We start from the raw sequence: 19,858 nt of genomic DNA on the forward strand, positions 1-19,858 counted from the left end.
CCTTTTGTTCACTGAATTTCCTGACTTAACATAGCTCACAAATGTTAAGAGATTCATCCCGAAATTCTTAGTAGGGATGAAGTTTTAACTGTAAAGACGCCAACTGGAGGGAGACCCATAGGCCAGACTGTCCAACCGAACGGTCTGTGATGATGGAAATAGTCTATTAACCGTGCTGTCCGATGCAGTGGCCACTAGCCCAGTGGTTCTCAGATGGGGGCAGATGTGCCCTCCAAAGAACAGCTGGCAAAGCCTGGAGACATTTTTGACTGTCACAAATGGGTAGGAGGGAGCTACCAGCATTTAGGGGGGTCAAGGCCGGGAGGCTGCTCAACATCCTGTGGTACACAGGACAGCCCCCACCACAAGGCGTTCTCTGGCCCAGAACCTCAACAGCGACGAGGTGCAGAAAAGCTGCACTAGCCACATGTGAGCACTGAGCATTTCAGAGGCAGCTACTGAGACTGGGGAACTACAATTTTTTGTTTTATTTCATTTTAGTTAGTTTGATTTTAACTTTTAGAATAAAAAAATTTAAGAGCCTAACACTAACAAAACTGGAATTCAAATTTGAACAACCACGTATGTCTTGGACAGTGCAGCTATCGAGAATGTGCATAAATATAAAATAAAGGTCTTGTTTCCCAAGTATTTCCATTTAAAGGAAGGAAGTATCTTCAAGGAGTAGAGAGATTCTGATGCTTAGGATGCAACAACAAAAGCATAGACGCGAGCGGACGCCCATGAAGCTTTAGGGCTCCTGTCCAGGCACCAAAGGGTCAGCGCGCCCCGGCCACGCCCCCTTCTATCGCCGCAGGGAACTCACTCTTGCAGGGTCTCCACCCCCTTTTCTTTGTACTGCAGTTCTTGCTTCATCTGGGTCAGCTCTCGCTTTAATCTGGAAAGCTAAAGACAAATACATTTTTTTTCAAAGAAAGCTGTGAAAATGAATTGTTATCACTGTCATCGAAGTTTCTGATTAGCTTGCAATTCATTGGCTCATCTGCTCTCTCCCTGAACTTCCATCCACGCACATATAAAACAGCCACCCTAGAGGAGCTGCTTCGCTTAGGTACCCAAATCCCAGATCACTAACAGGTTCCTAACCGGCAACTATTTTCTCTTTCAAGATACTGATTTCCTCGTTACAATTAGCAAACTATGTAATATTTCTTCCTCTTCCCTTCCACTTGCCACTCACAGATCCCACACGTGAAACACTGGTGGTCTCCACTACCTGAAGGCCCATTGCCTGGAGTGCTTATTTAAACAGATTCTGGGACCTGCTCCAGGGCTGTGTTAAAACTCCGGGGGTGGGCCCGGGAGCTCACACTTTGAACCGACTCCCCAGGTGTTTCTCTCCAGTGCGCTAGAATTTGAGAACCCCCACCCCAAAAGATGCACTCTGCTTTAGGAAACGAGACACCAGAGCAGGATGCTTCAGTTCCAACGTGTCTCCTTTGCTTGGTTGCAAATGCAACAAAACGGACCCCCTTCCCGGACAACCTAGACAAGGGGCTCAAGGGGTGAAATGGGGGGTACACACAGAGGAACACAGGCAATTTTTTGTTAGAGGGGCTGAGGTTGTAAAATGAAACACTTTCCCTCCTATTGGAAAAAAGTAGAGAGTGAAACCAAATGAAATAATAATCCATGAAATCAAAAATCCTACTAAAATACGACTGTTATACATTGAGCGTCATAAAATGAACCCCAGTAAGTGATGTTACACAAATGCATGTGGGGCTCCGAGTTGTGGAAACACTCGTTTTACTCACCCTATCCCGACGACTGGCTATTTCCGCTTTAATTTGGTGTGGGTCGTACTTTGTGTTTGTTGAATATCCAGAAAAGGCTAAACAGAAGAAAAATATTTTATTTTATAATGGATCCTTTACAATAAATAAATATACACAGATAGCAACTTCTGATTCACCATATTAAATGATTAAGTCTCAGATTTACAAGTTGGCACTAGATCCCAAAGAATCAACATTTCACAACCTCAAATCTGGATGTTTGATTTTTGTATGAGGCCTTTCTACAGGATTCCACATAATAAAATAGATGGCTGGAGTTAAATCCAAACTCTGTTTACCTCAACTGCAAAACTGCTAAGGTTAAAAGCCATATACCCATGGGGAGGGACAGGTAGGATTATAGCATGGAAAACTGTTCTTACTATCTGAACAGTACATACAGTATGAATCATTTTTACTTTCTTTTAAAATGCACACACACAGAAGTCACTGGAAAGACAGAGCCAAAAAGTCAACTGTGGTTATTTTCAATGGTTTCACTACAAAAGATTTTATTTTCATTTTCATCATATCTATATTCTCCAGAGGGAAAATGTCTGACCTAAGAAAGAAAAAAATGCTAAAGATCTGCAAAACGAAAGACAACTTTCTAGTAATGTGTCAGCATCTGATGGGCTTGAGAAAATGCTATTCTTCCAGGTTGTTTGTGCCACACAAACTGAAGCGAAACACCCTCATTTTTATTCCTGCAGTTTGTTTTGGATGGATTTTAGCTAAAACACATCACTTGGCTAAAGGCGCTCCTGAACAGTGCCGTGCATGCGATCTGAACTCTTCTCACAGACACTGCATTATTATTATGCGGAGCCAATACCTGGGGAGAAGGAGACTGAAGAGCTGTTTGCCTGTGTGTGCTAAGCTAGTGGCTGTTTCTAATCCCATCACCCCTTTCCCCATTCTGCATGGCTGTTTCCTGATGCTTCTGTCTCCTTTCTCTCAGGCTGCTGAAGCCCTCAGCTTTTGTGCAGCAGTGACTTGGTGACTATCCCTTCCTTAGTGGTGGAGTGCTCCTCTATCTTCATCTGTGGTCACCCCACACTGGTGTAATCTGGCTCCGGGTCATTTTTATTAATGTTGCCTGCTCAGAAGACCCGTCCACAGCGCCCGCATCCTTTCTTTCACTCCTTTGATCTGGGTACCGAAGGCAGTCAGTCAGATACCTAGGTGCCAACACCTAGAAACCAGTTCAAAACCATTTCCTGACTTTCTATTGGAAAGGTTGGCTCAGAGCCACCAAGTGGCTTAAACAGCAAGATTATTTCATAGCCTCGACTAGAACCACATCCAACGTTCATCTGAGCAGCTCAGATATCTCCTTTTTTAAAAAAATAGTTCTATGGAAAATCTACTATTTAAGCCCCCATCAGTCAGAATTTCAAACCATTAGAATCTACTGCAAATAAATATCTGGAGGAGCTAAGTGTCTGCCAACTTTATCTCAAACGTTCTTATATTTAGAATCATGCTCTCTCAAGACATGGAGTAAAATGTTTTTAAAACAATTCTTCCTTAGACAAAGAATGTCTATTTCCAAATCCGGCAACTTCCATCTTCTCTGACTCTTTGGTTTCATTTAAGATCAGTAATGAAAGCAACACTTCAAAGAATGCCCTTAAGAGACGGAAATCGTTTCTACAAAATCTCCACATTAAACTCCTGGGACTTAACAGTTTCTCAGATGTGAGCTTAAGGGGCTTTCCCTTGGGACCCAGATAATATGCAAATGAGCCAAGGGCTTGCTGACTCCTCCCTTCCACTGTGTCAACAGGTCACCTTGCAATTGAGGAAGACAACGCGAACAGTTATCACCTGGGATCCTTCCCACTGGGGTAGGAAGTAACCCCACCGCCACAGTCCAGGGAAGTCGGCCGCAATGTTGACCACCAGTAACAACGATATGAAATCATCACCACAAAACTTAAAATGCGCATGGGAGGTGTAGCAGGGACACGCGGACAAATACATAACCACCTGCTCCCCGTGCTCCCTCCTAACTCCCTCCTAGCACCCTGAGGGTGTCAGGTACCTACCCCTTTCCCATGGGACTCAGCGGTAGCCAGTCCTGGAAGTGTTGCCTGATGAACTGAGAACTCCCGAATCCACCAGTAGGGAGCCATCCCCCCTCCAAGGACTCCACTATATGACAGTGGATTTCCTTATTGCCCAGGGCCATAGGCGGCAGTCTTTTCTGTGACTTACAGCTCAAACCATCCTAAATGATAGACTAGGTTTTACTTATATTGATGCCATTCATGTTACCTTCACTCCAGTCTCTAAAACTATAAATTTCCAGGACTGGAAGGAGGGAAAAGGCAACTCAGGTACCTAAGACAGTGAGTACATTTTATCTTCAAATGCTACGGAGACCTATGAACACTGGCACCACTTTTAATACTATAATTCAATTTCTATCAATTCTCAGTTCCTTATGTCTGCCGGTAAGGCAAGTGCAATCTGTTCCTGGAGTCCAAGGAAGAGCTCAGGACTCCAGACCCCGTTTTTAACAGCACGCGCTCCACAACATTAGAGAAAGTATCTTCCTCTGTTAAAACATGTCTCCAATCTGAAGGTTTATGATAAATACCAGACATTCACTTCTGAAGCCTTCTGCTCTCTCGAAGAGCTGAGTGGGCAGAGCTACTACAATAAATAGCTTACGCAGTCCACTCAGACGTATGCCATCGTCTTGGCTGACATAATAATAAGGTTTTAGTGGAGCGGGACCACAACAATGTAAATGATTACACCTTGCTATTACAGGGTGCCTTTCACATTTATTCCATCTATTCTCGTAAGAATCTGTCAGAGATGATGATGACGCTCCCCCACTTTATAGATTAAAGACTGAGTTTGTAGTGACTTGATCTACAGTCACAGAGGGACTTACGCCAGGAACTTGGGTTCCTGGGGGTCAGCTGGCCAATGTCCTTTCACCAGACCATTTTTTCCAATGTAAGAAGAACGGCCCTCCGGCCCCCCCATGCCCGTGGCCCAACAGGTGAACTAGACCTGTGTCTTTAATATTCAAAAGGCTGCAGAGCGCAGTATTTATCTTAGCTTTTGATCTTATAGGTTACTGAGAGGGGGAAACGTGTGTGTCTACGTGTCTGTGTGTCTCTGTCTCTCTTCCAACAGGCCTCCTGTGTGCTGTGAGAACCTGAGGTCACACCAGGGGGAGGATATGCTTTCAAAGACCAGGAGTCCTTCTCCAGACATTCTCTGGGCGGACTGCTCCTGGGGACCCGGTGGGCGCCTCCAGGCCTCAGCGCTGCAGGGGGTTGCTCAAGGGAGCCAAGGCAGAGTGGCGGAAAGGGGGCACGCCCTGGCAGATTCCACGCTGACAGGTACTAACTATCAGAGCAGTGACACATCATCGACGCCAACAGAGGAGGGCACGGCAGTTTCCAAAGGCACCATAAGAAGCGAAGAACCCAAAACTCAAGCCCACTCAGGGGTGACCTAGAGAAGTAACACAAGAAGCCGCCAAATCCAAATCCAGAGTTCTCTCAAGAACAGACTAGGGGATTATCTCGCAGTGAACACGTGCGCTCTGCTACAACCTTCAAGATTGAGTCTTGCCAACTAATACCTGTGAAAAATGCAGTGTGATCCATTTTTCTCCTGCCTGCTCCAACATGCTTGCATGAGGGAAAACAAAAGGCTGAATGGATGGACTTCGGCCCTTATCCTGATCTAGATAATAGATGAGAAACCCTTTACCAGAGAAGAAAGGAAGATAGTCGTTGTGGGAGGGGCTTGGAGCCTCGGAAAGAATGTTGGCAGGACTGATGACTGATAAGGTCAAGCTTCAGCACCACCTAACTCAGGAATTCAGGATGGATCAGCACTTTCTCACCAGAGATAAGGCTGACTCTTTCCCAGCCACTCTGCCACTTGGGGTATAGACTATTGCTAGCTCCTTGGGGCCAGGGTAACAAAGCCCTATTCCTGCTGCTAAGAGAGACAGCCAGTCAGTCTACACTAGTGGATCTCAACTCTGGGAATTATGTGGGGAACTGTAAAAAGAAAAAAAAAACCTGGCCCCAGCCAAGACCAACTCAATCAAAATCTCTTGGGGTGGGGGCTCAGGCAGCAGCAGCTTTTAAAAACCCTCCAGGAGATTCTTACGTGCAGCCAGGCAGGGTTGAGAACCACTGGTGTAGACCAGGGGTTGGGAGACATTCTCTGCAAAGGTCCAGAAAGTCAATATTTGTGGCTTCGTGGGCCATACAGTCTCTGTTCTCAACTCCTCAACTCTGCCGTTGCAGCTGCTATAGACAAAAGGTAAGTGAATGGAGGTGGATATTTCCAATAAAACTTTACTGACAAACACCCTAAGGGGACAGGATTTAGCCTGTGGGCCATACATCATTTGCTGACCTGCCTGTGGTTCAGACTATAATTTACTCCATGCAAGAATCCCTTCCGAAAGATCCCATAAATGGTCATGTGCTTCATCTGAGCACATCCGGAGGCTCGAGTTTCTCAGGAAGAATGAAAGAGTAACTCTAGAAAAAAGTTCCTAAAATAACAAATGTATTCAGTGTTAAAAGGAAGGCAAATAACAGAAGAACATATTAGAATGAAGAAAATGGAACTGTAGAAAAAGTCCCGGGTGTGTCTCAGGAGAATGAGTTCACTGGAGAACAAGCAGTTCCATCTCACTGCTCTACAAAGCATGAACTAGGACTGGGTACCAGACAACCAGCTCATAAGCTCAAGCAAATAAAGTTGGGTTCTTAGCCTCGTGGGGACATGGGTGTTCCAATCCAGCAAAGCATCGAAGTTTGCTTTGGTCAGGCACAGAAAACATCAAGGCTTAGACATTCTTAGATACCAGACGGTCCAGTATTGACACAAAAATCATTCCTCTCCAATGAATGGAGTTTTCTTCTGGTGATTTCCATAATTCAGGGGGAAGTCTGTGAAGGGTGTGGGCAAGATCCACTTCCCCTCCTGCCACCCTCCTCTGGACCCTTCTGCTCCAATATTAGAAATGGCTGTTCTAGTTAATTCCTCTGTTCACCATATTGCCTCATTTCCCCCCCTACAACCAGCCCTTAAGGATAAATTGTCCCCAACATTTAGTATATACCAACGACAGGTGCTAAATAAACATCTGTTGAAAACTAAGTGAATAGGTTAGCAGTCCTACCGTGGGCCATGAGAAAGTAAAAAAGTAGAAAATGCTCTGCCTTCCACTTGCCCCATTTAGTGTTGCAAACTAGTCAGATGACTTGTCAATTTATAACCAGTCTTTATTTCCAGATAACTTGAACAATGGGAGGGCCAGGTGTTCCAAAAGCACCATCGGCTCTTCTGGCGACCTCTTCCATGTCCAGGAAACAGCACCCAGCACTGAAGGCTACCCACACAGACAGATCTGGATTCAAATCCAAGTCTACCGTTTACCAGGTATGTAACCTCGAAGAAGTCATCTAGCCTCCCCAATATTCGGTTTCTTGTGTGTACAATGAAGATAGCATCGTGTGCTTCACAATGTCGCAATCATAACAATGCAGAGAAAACTCTAGCTCTTTGAATATTGGCTCCTTTAGCTTCAAGGAATCATGGGAAGGAAGCTCAAATGTTCCTCTGTCCCTAGGACTAGAGCAAGGACACGCCTCCCTGCTTTAGATGACTCGCGCCGAGAGCGGGCTGGGCAGCGTGAGAGCTGTGTGGCCGGTTGCAGCCCAGGAATGCTACGGCTCCTACCAGCAGCAGCTCCTGACGTGGGCCCAGACCTCTGGAGGAGACATGTTAGAGCATGACAGGTCAAGCTAATAGGATCGCTGTCTTGAACTTTATCCTGTGGCCAAAAATAATTCATTTGAGCCATATCTAAGAGTTTTCCTCACTGTAACCGATAGCTCAGGTTAAATGGCAAATTGAAAGAGCTTGGTGAAAACCCCAGGGACAGCAGCAACCTGATAAACCACTTGGGTTCATTCTAGATTCCATTCGTAGTCTTTCCCCTGATGACATCCAGTGGCCTCTCCGGCCCCATCATGAAAACAGACAGGCCCGATCTAGCCTCCAAGGCAAGTACACAAGCAGATGCCGAGCTTGTGACGAGGCAGAGCCTCCCAGGGGCTGGGGAATGGAATCTGACGAGCACGTTCGAATTTCAAGTCCACACCACAGAATCATCTGCTTCCTCTGCTAAAGGTGCCTTCATACGCCACTTCGAAGGCAGCAACCTGCGAAGCTTTTCTTCCTGGGCATTAATACAGTTCCGTGGAGCACAGGAAGAAATGTAATTGAGTGCAAGTCCCTCTGTACCCCAATGGCAAGGGAGTGCCAAGCCCATGGAGACCTAAAAACCGCCGCTGAGGGACATGCCAGCTCCGTAGGACCACAGGTTCTGAAACCTACAGGCTCGGTGTTGCATTGGGGTTCCTCCCTCGTGCTCCTCGGGCTGGGTGTGGAACCTGAAGGGCTGCAATAAGGTCCTCCTATATTTACATCCTCAAGGGCTGCAGTCCCGAGTCCCCACGCTCACTGCAAAGGACATTCTGGTAGCACTGGTAGAGTAGCCAGTAAGTAAGACACACCTTCTCTTGAGGCAATTTTTCCTCTCAATCGTTGGCAAGAAACTTCCTTCCAAGTCTTTCTGATACGTCCTTCTCCCGTTCCATTCTTGGAAACACTGATTGGAGAGCCGCTTTGGAGACCTAACCAAACGGGACCATGGAACAAATAAGGTGCCTGAAGGCTACTGGGAGGAAACACGCTATTAGGTTGAATCATATGAAATTGCCAATAGTCAGACCTTTTTAAGCTACAGAAATGACAATTTTATATAGTTCAACCTAGCTTCTACCAAGTAACTTTCTGAAAGGTTTAGAATCGCTCACTGTATGATCTCAGAAATAGTTAAAAGTCAATGCTTCAACTAGATGTGACCTCGAGGCACCAAGTCCATGGGCTTCCAGTCCTAGGAGATCACTTCAAAGGGACCACATGCTGGGCCATAAAAGTCATCTTAATAGATTTCAAAAAACTGAAACTTACAGTGTAGTGTCTGACCACAATGGGATTAAATTAGAAATCAACAGCACGTCTTTAAAAAGTCCCAACAACTTACTTTTAAAGAACCCATGGGTCAAAAAATAAATCACAAAGGAAATGAGAAAATATTCTGAACTGACTGAAAATGAAAATACCAAAATTTGTGGGATGCCGTTGAAGTCATACTAAGAAGAGAATTTATACCTTTAGAAGCTATGTGAGAAAATAAGAAAAGTCTAAAATCAATGACTTAAGTTTCCACTTCAGGAAGCTAGAAAAGGAGGAACAAATTAAAGCCAAACTAAGTAGAAACATAGAAATAATAAAGAGGAGAAAGCAATAAGATAGAAAACAGAGAAGAGATGGGAGGAGAGAAAGTAACCCAAAAGCTAGCTCATTGTAAAGATAAATCCAATCAACGAAAGTTTAGCTACACTGATTAAGGAAAAAAGAAGACACAAATTATTAAGATCAGGAACGAAAAGGAGAGGACACCACCTCAGAGCCATCAGACATTAGTTATAAGGGGATTCTACAAACACTTTACAAACTTGACAGCTTGGATCAGTGATCAGCAATTTCCCTGAAGGCCAAATCCAGCTTGTTACCTGTTTTTATACTTTTACCAGAACAAGCCACACACATTCGTTCACATATTGTCTCTGGCTGCTTTTGCATTATAACAGCAGTGTTGAGTAGTTGTGAATGAGACCATATGGCCCACAGAGCCGAAAAAATTTACTACCTATCTGACCCTTTAGAGAGTTTACTGACTTCTGGATTAGTTGACAAATTCCTTGAAGCACACAAATACCAGAACTCATTCAAGAAGAAATAGAAAATCTGAACAGCCCTGTATCTATTACAGGTACCGATTTTGTACTTACAAACATTCTCACAAAGAACTCCAGGTCCACATGGCTTTTCTGGTGAATTCTATCAAATGGTTAGGAAAGCATTAATACCAATCCCACACAAACTCTTTCTGAAAAAAGAGATGGAGGGAACACTTCCCAATTCATTCTGTGAGGCCAGTATTATGCTGATACCAAAATCGGAGAAAGACATTACAAAAGAAAAGAAAACTAGGGAGATGAGGAACCAGCCTCTGAAAAATTAGCCCGGAGCTGACTCATCGCATTCTGATGGGCAGTTAAAATAAAAAACAAAAAATCTAGGACATACCAGTATCTGCAGAACAAGAGAGAAGACAACCTGGAAACATACCAGGTTGTTTCCAGGCCCTGCGTTCTCTCAAGGCACATGGTAAGAGAACTATCTGAAATTCCTGACACGGAGGGGAAACCCCATCTCTCTCTTCCCCACAGCTTGTGTGGCTTATTCACCTTCAACAGCAGCTGCAATAAGAAAAGACCTATGGCCCTTTGGCCTTAACTCCATTCTGACTTGCAACACAGAATAAAGCTTTGACCATATCTTAATGTTCAAAGCTGTGTCACCAGAGCCAAATACCTGGCAACATGGTGGTCATGTCACACGTAAGTCTTTCCATGTCTCAGCTAGACTTAGGTTTTTAGAATATAAAACCTAGCGGTACCAACTTCATATATTGTCCCCAAGCTCTCTGGCACCCAGGACAGTTGTGGCCATGCACACCTGTGGTGGGCCGTTATGTGTGACAATTCTGCTGGGAAGGCATGGCTCAAGCAGAGACTGACCGTCGGTAACAAAACGCCGAGGCTTCCAAGACTGGACCTGGTACCTTCAATCCCTGAGCCTCTGCTGAGTACTACTGGAATGGGAGCCCACCTCCGGCAGCCCCCCAAAGGAAGAGGGGTTCCCTTTGAGAACATCGGTGTGCATCATCCGTCTAACATGAGGGGCAGAAAGAGTCCCCCCGATTCCCTGGGTCATCCTGAGTTCCTCCACCTTCAGTGTACTGCCCAAGAAAGGGTCCTACAAAGAGACAGGTGCTTGACATATGTGAAGACTCCTGAATCCTTCCATCCAGAATCAATGAAACCGTTGTGTGGATTTCCCAAGGATCGACTGCCATAGTACTAACTGCAGAGGTCTCCGGGTGAAGGTCTTTTCCACACTGACAAACGTGAGACACGATTTGTCACTATGTGAAATTTGCTTGTTTATCTTCTACCTCCCCTACCCAAATGTAAGTAAGCTCCATGAGGGCAGGGACCTTTCCTTTCTTAGCTGCCACCATATCGCAGTGCCTGGGCATAAGGTAGGCACTTGATAAGTATTTGCTAAAGGAGTGGTTCCTGGATGGCCATCTGATTCCAGTGCGAACACTGATGACGTAACAGTATGCGAACAGAAACGTGATGCAGCTGTCTTGCCCTAGTCAAGTTCGGTGTTTGCAGAGAGTCTAGCAGAGAGACAGCTTTTCAAGTCACAAGTGTTAACCATAGAAGTCAGTCAACTCACAGCTGGCGTAGGAGCGGCTGTCATCCTCGCACATTTTGTGCAGCTGCTGGTATTCCTCCTGCGCCAGCTCGAAGCGCTGCTGCTTAATCTGGTAGATTTCTTTCTTGGCATTGAGAGCCTCCTGGGCTACAATTAAATATTCCTTCAACATCCGTTCCTGCTCTCGCCTCCACTGTTCTCTGGGATCCTCAATCTGGGTAAGCTCTGAAATTAAGAGGAAGAATGTTAAGTGACTACCAAGTCAAATCTTTAGGTGGACCAGTAGGCATTCAGTTCTGTGACTAGTCGCTATGAAAAGTAATTACCGGGGTGCACATTATGGACCAGTCTACACAACAAACCTTCCTAGTGGAACTAGTGCAACTCCTTCTATTTTTATATCCACAGTTCAAATGAGGACAAAACTCTACAGATATGAAATAGTTCACTGAGAGGGGAAGACAATACCAGACAATTTTTCACACTGTAAATAAACGGTGGCAGAGAGGAACAGAAATGAGCTCCTCACGGTCAAACTAAGCGATTTCCAACCCTCTCCTAACTGCCCTCTGACCTGGCTTTCACCTCCCACGCCAGACGTACAGCCTTGTGTGTTCTTCGTGGACTTCCTTGTCTCTTCCCACCCATAAATGCCCCCATTTCCCACTCAGGCTTTCTCACCCTACCAGCTGCCAGAAGGGCTCAGGCCTTCCTCTGGCTCTGACCTCCCTTCTGAGCTCCCATTTTTTTTGCTAATTGCCTCCTAGATGCTTCTGCACCCAGACAGACCGAAAGTAATTCTGGGTCATTCGTCCAAAGCAGAACTCGTTCTTACACGGTACCCTTTTACTACCGAGACCAAAACCCAACCAAACGAGGACACCACACAGGTCTGCTTCTCCTCTGCCCTCCCTCTTGAACAGTGTTCAAGAGCGGTGTCATCTGAACACACCCACTTAGCCGACCAGGGAATCCGGCCTGGGATTCACCCTCAGAGAAGCCCTGCTCCTCTCACTCACGCAGAATATGCCATGGGGCATTAAGAACTGGGGGTTCCTGCCCACAGACATAACACTGACAACACACCCTTCTCTCCATCTCCCCTTAGTTCACTCACACCCTCACGATCTCTCTCCAAAACCACCCAGGCTTGCTGTCTCGTCCACCAAAAGCCATCCTCAGTGCACTCACCGAACTTGACTTCCTACCTCTGCTTGCAAGTCTTGAACACACAAAGGCCTTTTAAAGTACAAAGTCTAGTATCCTCCACATGCTATATGAGTCCTGAAACTAACTTGCAGCTTCGCTTCTAGTTTCTGCCCTTTCCCCACAAATATCCTCTAAACAGACTGAATTTGTCCCAAGTCCCCATCTTTGGCAATGCTGATCTGTGCATGTGTTCATGCTGCTCCTGTCCTCTTCTGCCCACCAGGAAACCTTACCATCTTCCAAGTCCCTCTGCAAAGGCACCTCTTTTGTGAAGCCTTCTCTGCCCCTCAGAATACATATGTCTCTATGCAAAGGCTAAGACTACTGTTCCTACCACCGTGTTTCCCCAAAAATAAGACCTACCATGTTTCCCTGAAAATAAGACCTGGCCGGACCATCAGCTCTAATGTATCTTTTGGAGGAAAAATTAACACGAGACCCGGTCTTATTTTAATATAAGACCCGGTATAATATAATATAATATAATACCAGGTCTCATATTAATTTTTGCTCCAAAAGACACATTAGAGCTGAAGATCCGGCTAGGTCTTATTTTCAGGGAAACACAGCACTTGGCACAGAACTGCTTTATATTTCTTTGTTTCCCACCTGAACTACAAGCCCTAGAAGTAGGTGCACAGCCTCAGTCATCGTTCTACTCTCAGCACCTTTTATCAGGCTGAAACCCAGAAGGCAATCAAGTGTTGACTGCAGGCTCACTGAATGAAGGGGTGGGGGAAGTCTGCTCTGCGGACAGAGGACTACGGTTCCGAAATCAGATCCTTACATTGAGGGGACGGAGTGAGCAAATGGGCAAGACACCCCCATTCAGGAAAGACAAACCCTCCTTCAAGCAACAAATCTTTTAGTGGAGGCTTCAACAGAAGTGCCACCCAAAATGAAGTAAAAAAAATGGAAAGCGGTGTCCTTGTTCCAAATTTAGACACCCCAGCCTATGGTGGCTGTTACAATGATGACATATCGGTAAATACATGCAGGCTGCTGGCAGCCAAAACAAAATAAAAGTGAGTTTATAGGAGAGAAAGGCTGGCCAAACTCCCGCACCCAAATCCTAAATAAATATGCAAAGTAATTCTTCATAAAGTGTGCTTGGGCAGTACTAGAACAACAGCCAAAAGGAGGCAACAACCCTAATTCCATCAACTGGTCAATAAAATGTGGTCTGTCCATCTACACAATGGAATGGTACTCAGCCATAAAAAGGGATGAAGCTCTGACACTCACTGCAACATGAATGAACCTCAGACATGCTGCTGAGTGAAGGAAGCCAGACACAAAAGGTCACGTATCATGTGGTCCCATTTACATGGAATGTCCACAGTATGCAAATCCATAGGCACAGAAAGGAGACTCGTAGTTGTCAGGGGCTGGGGGATGGGGGGGAAATGGGCAGTAACTGCTAACGGGTTCAGGGTTTTCTTTTGGGGTGATGAAAGGTTCTGGAACTAGATGGAGGTGGTGGTTGTACAACGGTGTGAATGTGCCAAATGCCACTGAACCGTACACTTCGTAATAGTTAATTTTATGTTCTGTGCATTTCACCTCAAAATGGTTAAAAAGGTAAATTTTACCGTGTTTCCCTGAAAATAAGACCTAGCTGGACAATCAGGTCTAATGCGTCTTTTGGAGCAAAAATTAATGTAAGACCCGGTCTTGTATTTATTATATTACATTATATTATATTATATTATATTACACTGGGTCTTATAGTAAAATAAAACACAGTATTATGGTATATTTTATTACATTGCATTATATTATAATTATATTATTTATATTGTATTATATTATATTATATTATAAGACCTGGTCTTATATTAATTTTTCCTCCAAAAGACGCATGAGAGCTGATTGTCCGGCTGGGTCTTATTTTTGGGGAAGCAGGGTATGTCATGTTTAACACACACACACACACACACACACACACACACACAAACACACACGAGTGCTTGCCAGGTTGTCTCAAGTAAGTTCTCCCTTTTAAGGCCCCTTTCGCCACCATCTCCTACCACTGTTCTCACTGCCACTGCAGGGCCCTCCTAGAAAGCCTCTCCAAGCCTTAAAAGCTCATACGAGGAAATAAGAAACCAAAAAAACAACAAAACTCCGAGGCCTGCCCTAGCCCCGGAGTTCAGCTTCAGCAGGCCTGGGGTGGGGGAAGGGCAGAGTCACTGCTCTGTGCAACTGTCCGACTGCCGTCTCTGGCGTTTGTTGAGCCATAAGACCCACCATGGCCGACCGGCATTGTTCACACTCTGTCCATGTGCCGGTGGGTCCTGGGAACCGGGAAGGAGGTCGGCCCAGGGCCCCTCTGGTCCCTCACCCCGCTGTCGACCTGCACAGTTCCAATTTAATATGACTGCCTCCTCAGGTTCGATGCCTTTTTAAAGCTGTGCTATCAAGAGCTGGGTTCTCTCTCAGGAGCGAGTTTTCTGGAATGGGATCTTTGGTAACCCATGTACAAATGAGTATACCAATAATGACCTTTCTTGTTCCTGAAAAGAAAACAAGAGTTGAGTTCCCTGAAGGTCTCAGCGGGGAGAGGAGGTGTAACCCAGAGCTGCTATCTTTACCAGCATGCCCTATAGTGCCGGGCCATCCCAGTTATGCTCAAGGTGGCATCAAGACAGTCCTTGATGATTACTCAGTTTTAGGGTTCACAGCCATGTCTAGAGTGCCATAGCGAATCCTTGAGGGTGGAGACTGGGTCTCACTTTCCTGCGTCCCCAGGGCCTAAAGAGTGGCCAGCACAGAAGCGCTGGATGACGCTTGCTCTGACTCAGCGGCCAGGCGAGCCAGGGGGCAGGGAGGGATGAGCAAGTTGGGTTTATGAGAGAGACGAGCCAGAACAGGTCCTGGGCCTCAGCAGGCAGGCAGGCAGGCTTTCCAGAAAGGTTGTGTAAGGCAGATGCCGATGCAGTTCAGTCATACCGCCGGGCCCGGGAGGCAAAAGCCTGGTGATGAAGCCGTGGTGCACATGTACCCAGGCTCACAGCGCAGCAATGAGAACTGCCCTCCCCTGTGGGAACTGCCCTCACCTGTGGGAGTGGCCCTCACCTGTGGGAACTGCCCTACCTGTGGGAACTGCCCTACCTGTGGGCGTGGCCCTCCGCTGTGGGCGTGGCCCTCCGCTGTGGGAAGGGCCCTCACCTATGGGAACTGCCCACCAGCAGCTGGGAAGGCAAGCCCAGATGGCCAGACACCCCGACACACACAGACTTGGGGCCACGGGAGGGCTGCTCTCAACTGGAGCCTTGCTAAGCACTGCACCCTGTCAGCGGGCGGTGGATCCACCTAGAAGCCCTCTTCCCAGTTATTTAAGTGCTTGCCCCAGTGCCCAAACTTGTCCACAAAGCTGCAACCTAGTGCAGGGCTGAGTGCCATGTATCAGAAACTCCAGTATCCCCAGACTGACACAGGAAGCTCGCCATTCGAGTTTCCAAATGCTGAACTCAGGGGGTGATTCGGTAAGTGATATGAGGAAACTGGCCCTAAAGACACCAAGCTGGCTTGATGACACTAAAAGGACATGAGGAGCCACGGCACCAGAATGAGGAAAGACCTTCAAAGTCACGCATGGGGTGGGTACGGTGCATCTTCAGGCCCTCCCAGCCTTCCCCGCACTTAATAAATCGGAGGGCAGAAAGCACACTTGGGGGAAGCCAGTCTTAGTGTCCCCAGTAGTAAAAAATGACAATGACAGAAACACTTGAGGGCAGCCAGACTGAAAATGGCTGCCCTCAAGTGAGAGTGAGAAAGTGTGAACCTGAAAGAGAAATGGATCCCCAGCTGATACCCGATCAAGGAAGGCTGATGAATGAAGAGGCAGAAAGCCAAGAGCGAGGGGTGGAGAACAGATCTAGAACAAAATGGAGCCTGTGAACCAGGGTGTGTTGACCTCGGCACTACTGACACTGGGGTCGGCCCCTTCTCTATGGCAGGGGCCGTCCTGTGCATTGCAGGCAGCTTAGGAGCGTCTCTGGTCTCCACTCACTAGATGCCAGTAGCACCGCTGCCATGTGTGGCCATCGAAAATTCCTCCAGATATTAGCCAGTGTCCCTGGGAGGCAAAATCAGCCCCGTTGAGTACCACTGTTCTAAACAGTTCTATAGAGAAGGCTTGCATGGTCAAGGACCCATTATTATTTTTTATTAGTTTCAGGTGTACAAAACAATGCAGTAGCCAGACATTTACACCCCTCACAAAGTGATAACCCCCTCCCCCAATCTACTACCCCTCTGACATCGTATATGTGTTACAGTTCCAGACTCTATTCCCTATGCTGTACTCCACATCCCGTGACTGTGTGTGTGTGTGTGTGTATTAAATTATATATTAAACTATATGTATACATTAAATTATAGTTGACATTCATTGTTATTCAGCTTTAGCCTCAGGTGTACAGGACAGTGAAGGACCCATTATTTTAGCTGTAGTCTTTACACCATTCTCTCCCTTCATAAAAATCAAAAAGGTTTGGTGTATTCAAGTTAAATGCATAAGCCAAAAGGAAATTAAGGTAACCACTTGGGCAGTTATTGTTCCAAGAACTTGTAAGCTCCACTTTGCAATAACCATCCTTCTCATTATGAGAAGTATTTCTCTTTTCAGACTGCCTAGGAAATTTATTCCTTATTTAGGTATTAAGACCCTCCATTACACATAAGCCATGCAGTCCTAAGCAATATGCAAGCAAGGTAGCTACATAACTGCTTCACTGTTTTAAGAACTCATCTAAAGAACACTTCAGATTACATTTATAAAAACCCAGTTTAACGCTGTGTCGGGGAGTCATGATTGTTTTGTTCCCCAAAAGGAGATTTAGCATCTTTGAGACCAACATGAAAAGGCATTCACATATAGTAACTCAAATGTGCCACTCTACTTACTATTTATGTGGTCCATGTAATAAATTCCAATTTGTTTATCATATACAGTTTCCCATCCTAAAGGAAGTTCGTCCCCAACACAATCAGCAAAGGTCAATGGCTTTGTAATCCTGAAAAATAAAACCATAAAAGCAAATTTGTAAATCAGTTCAATTTCGTGTAAGTTTGCTGAATTGACTCTAGAATCAGGTTTTAATGCAAAATTATATATGATCTAATCGACTGCTTTGGCCCCAACTTTTGGTTGCAAAATTAATTCACCTGCTTTGCCTAAATAATAATCAGTAACAATATCAGTATGCACACAGTTAAAGGCTTTACTATCTCAAAGAGCAACTTTAAATACCAGCGAAAATAGACATTGAAAGTTACAAAACAAGTAAAACAAGCCTCTTCTTCCAAGCAGTGTGTTTAAGGAGGTGATGACAGTGGAATGCAGCTCTCTGCTTCGTTCTCATTCCCTGGGCAATGTTCCCCCTTCACAACCTTCCGCCTCCATACGTTACAGCTTAAATATATCTAAAATGTCTTTGTACTATTTTCATCTACCAGTGGTCATAAGTTAAGGAGTTAAACATTGACCACCGACCAAATGCGAAAAGCCAAACAAGTATGGTGACAATACAAGGAGATGCCTGGTAAATACTGCCTGGATTCCTGATACAGTGGGAGTCGAGATTGCAAAGGATCCTTTTGGTTTTCTGGAGAAAAACAAGAAAAGCACATTGTCTACAGACCTCTCTCCTTGCAGTAAATCTGACTGAGGAAACCTTGGCTTGACACAGATAGATAAAGGAAAGGTTTCCAGATGGGTTTCTTTAAGCAGAATGCCTCCCTCCCCCACAGCCCGCAATCACACTGATTGACAAGACAGCTGTTGTATAAAACGGGCCACACCTATAATTGTCTGAGCCCGGGCAGCGATCTATTCGGCCGGCTCTATAAATGCACGCCGACTGGCATGCATGGGAATCCAATAACCTAAATTTCGCTAACTCAATCCTCCCACATCCTCTGTTCAAATCCCTGGCTCCAAGAAAGTGAGACACCACAGCCACGGCCAAACCCCACAAGACCAGCATATATTTTGACCATGCTATTCCCCCAAACTGGTTCGACAACAAGGCTGTGTCTCCCCAGTAGCGCTTAGAAACTGATGAACACCGTCAGGATGGTGCTGACTGGAACTCGTCTGCACTTTAAACACATAGTTGGAAGGAGTTAGAGTCGCTATCAGCATAGAAATATACAGAAGGTGAAATATGCCACGGACACACTCCCACATCCCATGCACTCAAAACATCACAAGAGCCTATTGCCTGCCGGTGCCATCCCACAGCACCAGCGTCCATGGCATAAATCCTTCCAGGTCAGGAATGCGGTGGCAGTGGCGTGTTTCCACATCAAGCAGGGAAGGACAGGGTGTTGTGCATGATTCAAGTCCTGAATGAGACCAAACCACAACAAAAACAATGCTACTTTGAGATAAAACTGAGTCCTGACTACATCTCTGCTATTCTAGATTCACGTATAAACCTAGTGAAAAACGCCCAAGCACAGGCACATTCTAAGCACGTTAACATATATATGATCTCATGGAATCAACAAATAGAGGTGGGAGAATGTCCATACAATAGCCAAAAAGTGGAAACAACTGAGGGCCCTAAACTGTGAACAGATATATGCTACAGCGTAGGTAGACCCTGAAATCATTGTGCTGGGTGAAAGAAGCCAGATACAGAAGTCCACAGTTGGGTGGTTCCATGTAGAAGAAATGTCCAGAATACGCAAATCCGTACAGACAGATAGTAGACCAGTGGTTGCCGACACTGGGGGGAAAGGGAATGGGGAGTGACTGCTAATAGGTATGGGGCTTCCTTCAGGGGTGATCAAAATGTTCTGGAATTAGATAGTGGCGACGGCTGTACAACTCTGTGAATATACCAAAAACGAATAAACTGTATACCTTAAATGGTGAATTTTATGGTATATGTGAATCACATCTCAATTTTAAAAACTACGATGAAAGGAGCATCTCTGTGTATAAAGCTCATAATCTGCATTTACAATTATTTTCTTCAAAAGATTCCCAGAAGTAAATTTACAAGGTCCTTTCTCCCTATCTCAAATTCAGTGTAAAAAATTCAGACAATAAAGTATAAAGAATAGGAAATAAAATCACCTATAATCCAGAAGCCCTAGGTTCATGCTTTAGTCTATTCCCCACCCCCCTTCTTTTTCCTACATTTTTTCCACAGCTGACATCATACTAGATACAATTTCACACTCTGATTTTTTTCATTTGTGTATTTCCTCCGGCCCTTTAACTCTTTGTCAGCATCACTCTCTGTCATGTTGGAATCTTCCATCATGTGCAGCAAACCATAATCCATTTACCAGCCACCTCAAGTCATCTACTTAGGTATGTTCCAATTTTCTGCTCGCTATTGTAAATAATGGGTATGAGCTTACAGTAAATGCTTGATGTATGTTGCCAAAGTGCTTTACCATCAGCGTACACT

At 45.4% G+C, this 19,858-nt stretch overlaps 1 protein-coding gene across 2 annotated transcripts in view; it reads right to left on the reverse strand.

The window, feature by feature from the left end:
- WWC3 (WWC family member 3) overlaps positions 1-19,858 on the reverse strand; it is a 103,341-nt gene that overhangs the window by 51,046 nt on the left and 32,437 nt on the right. The window contains exons 2-6 of one of the 2 annotated variants that reach the window (XM_033110372.1): positions 17,337-17,446; positions 11,238-11,441; positions 8,375-8,494; positions 1,779-1,855; positions 827-906 (exon numbers count right to left, since the gene is read on the reverse strand). In XM_033110372.1, coding sequence (XP_032966263.1) covers positions 827-906; positions 1,779-1,855; positions 8,375-8,494; positions 11,238-11,441; positions 17,337-17,352 — 497 coding nt within the window. In that variant the 5' untranslated portion in view covers positions 17,353-17,446. The remainder of the gene's footprint in view (positions 1-826; positions 907-1,778; positions 1,856-8,374; positions 8,495-11,237; positions 11,442-17,336; positions 17,447-19,858) is intronic. The other variant, XM_033110362.1, reaches the window with a different exon arrangement.

The sequence above is a fragment of the Rhinolophus ferrumequinum genome, chromosome X, assembly GCF_004115265.2.
Source record: "Rhinolophus ferrumequinum isolate MPI-CBG mRhiFer1 chromosome X, mRhiFer1_v1.p, whole genome shotgun sequence".
Classification (NCBI taxonomy): Eukaryota; Metazoa; Chordata; class Mammalia; order Chiroptera; family Rhinolophidae; genus Rhinolophus; species Rhinolophus ferrumequinum.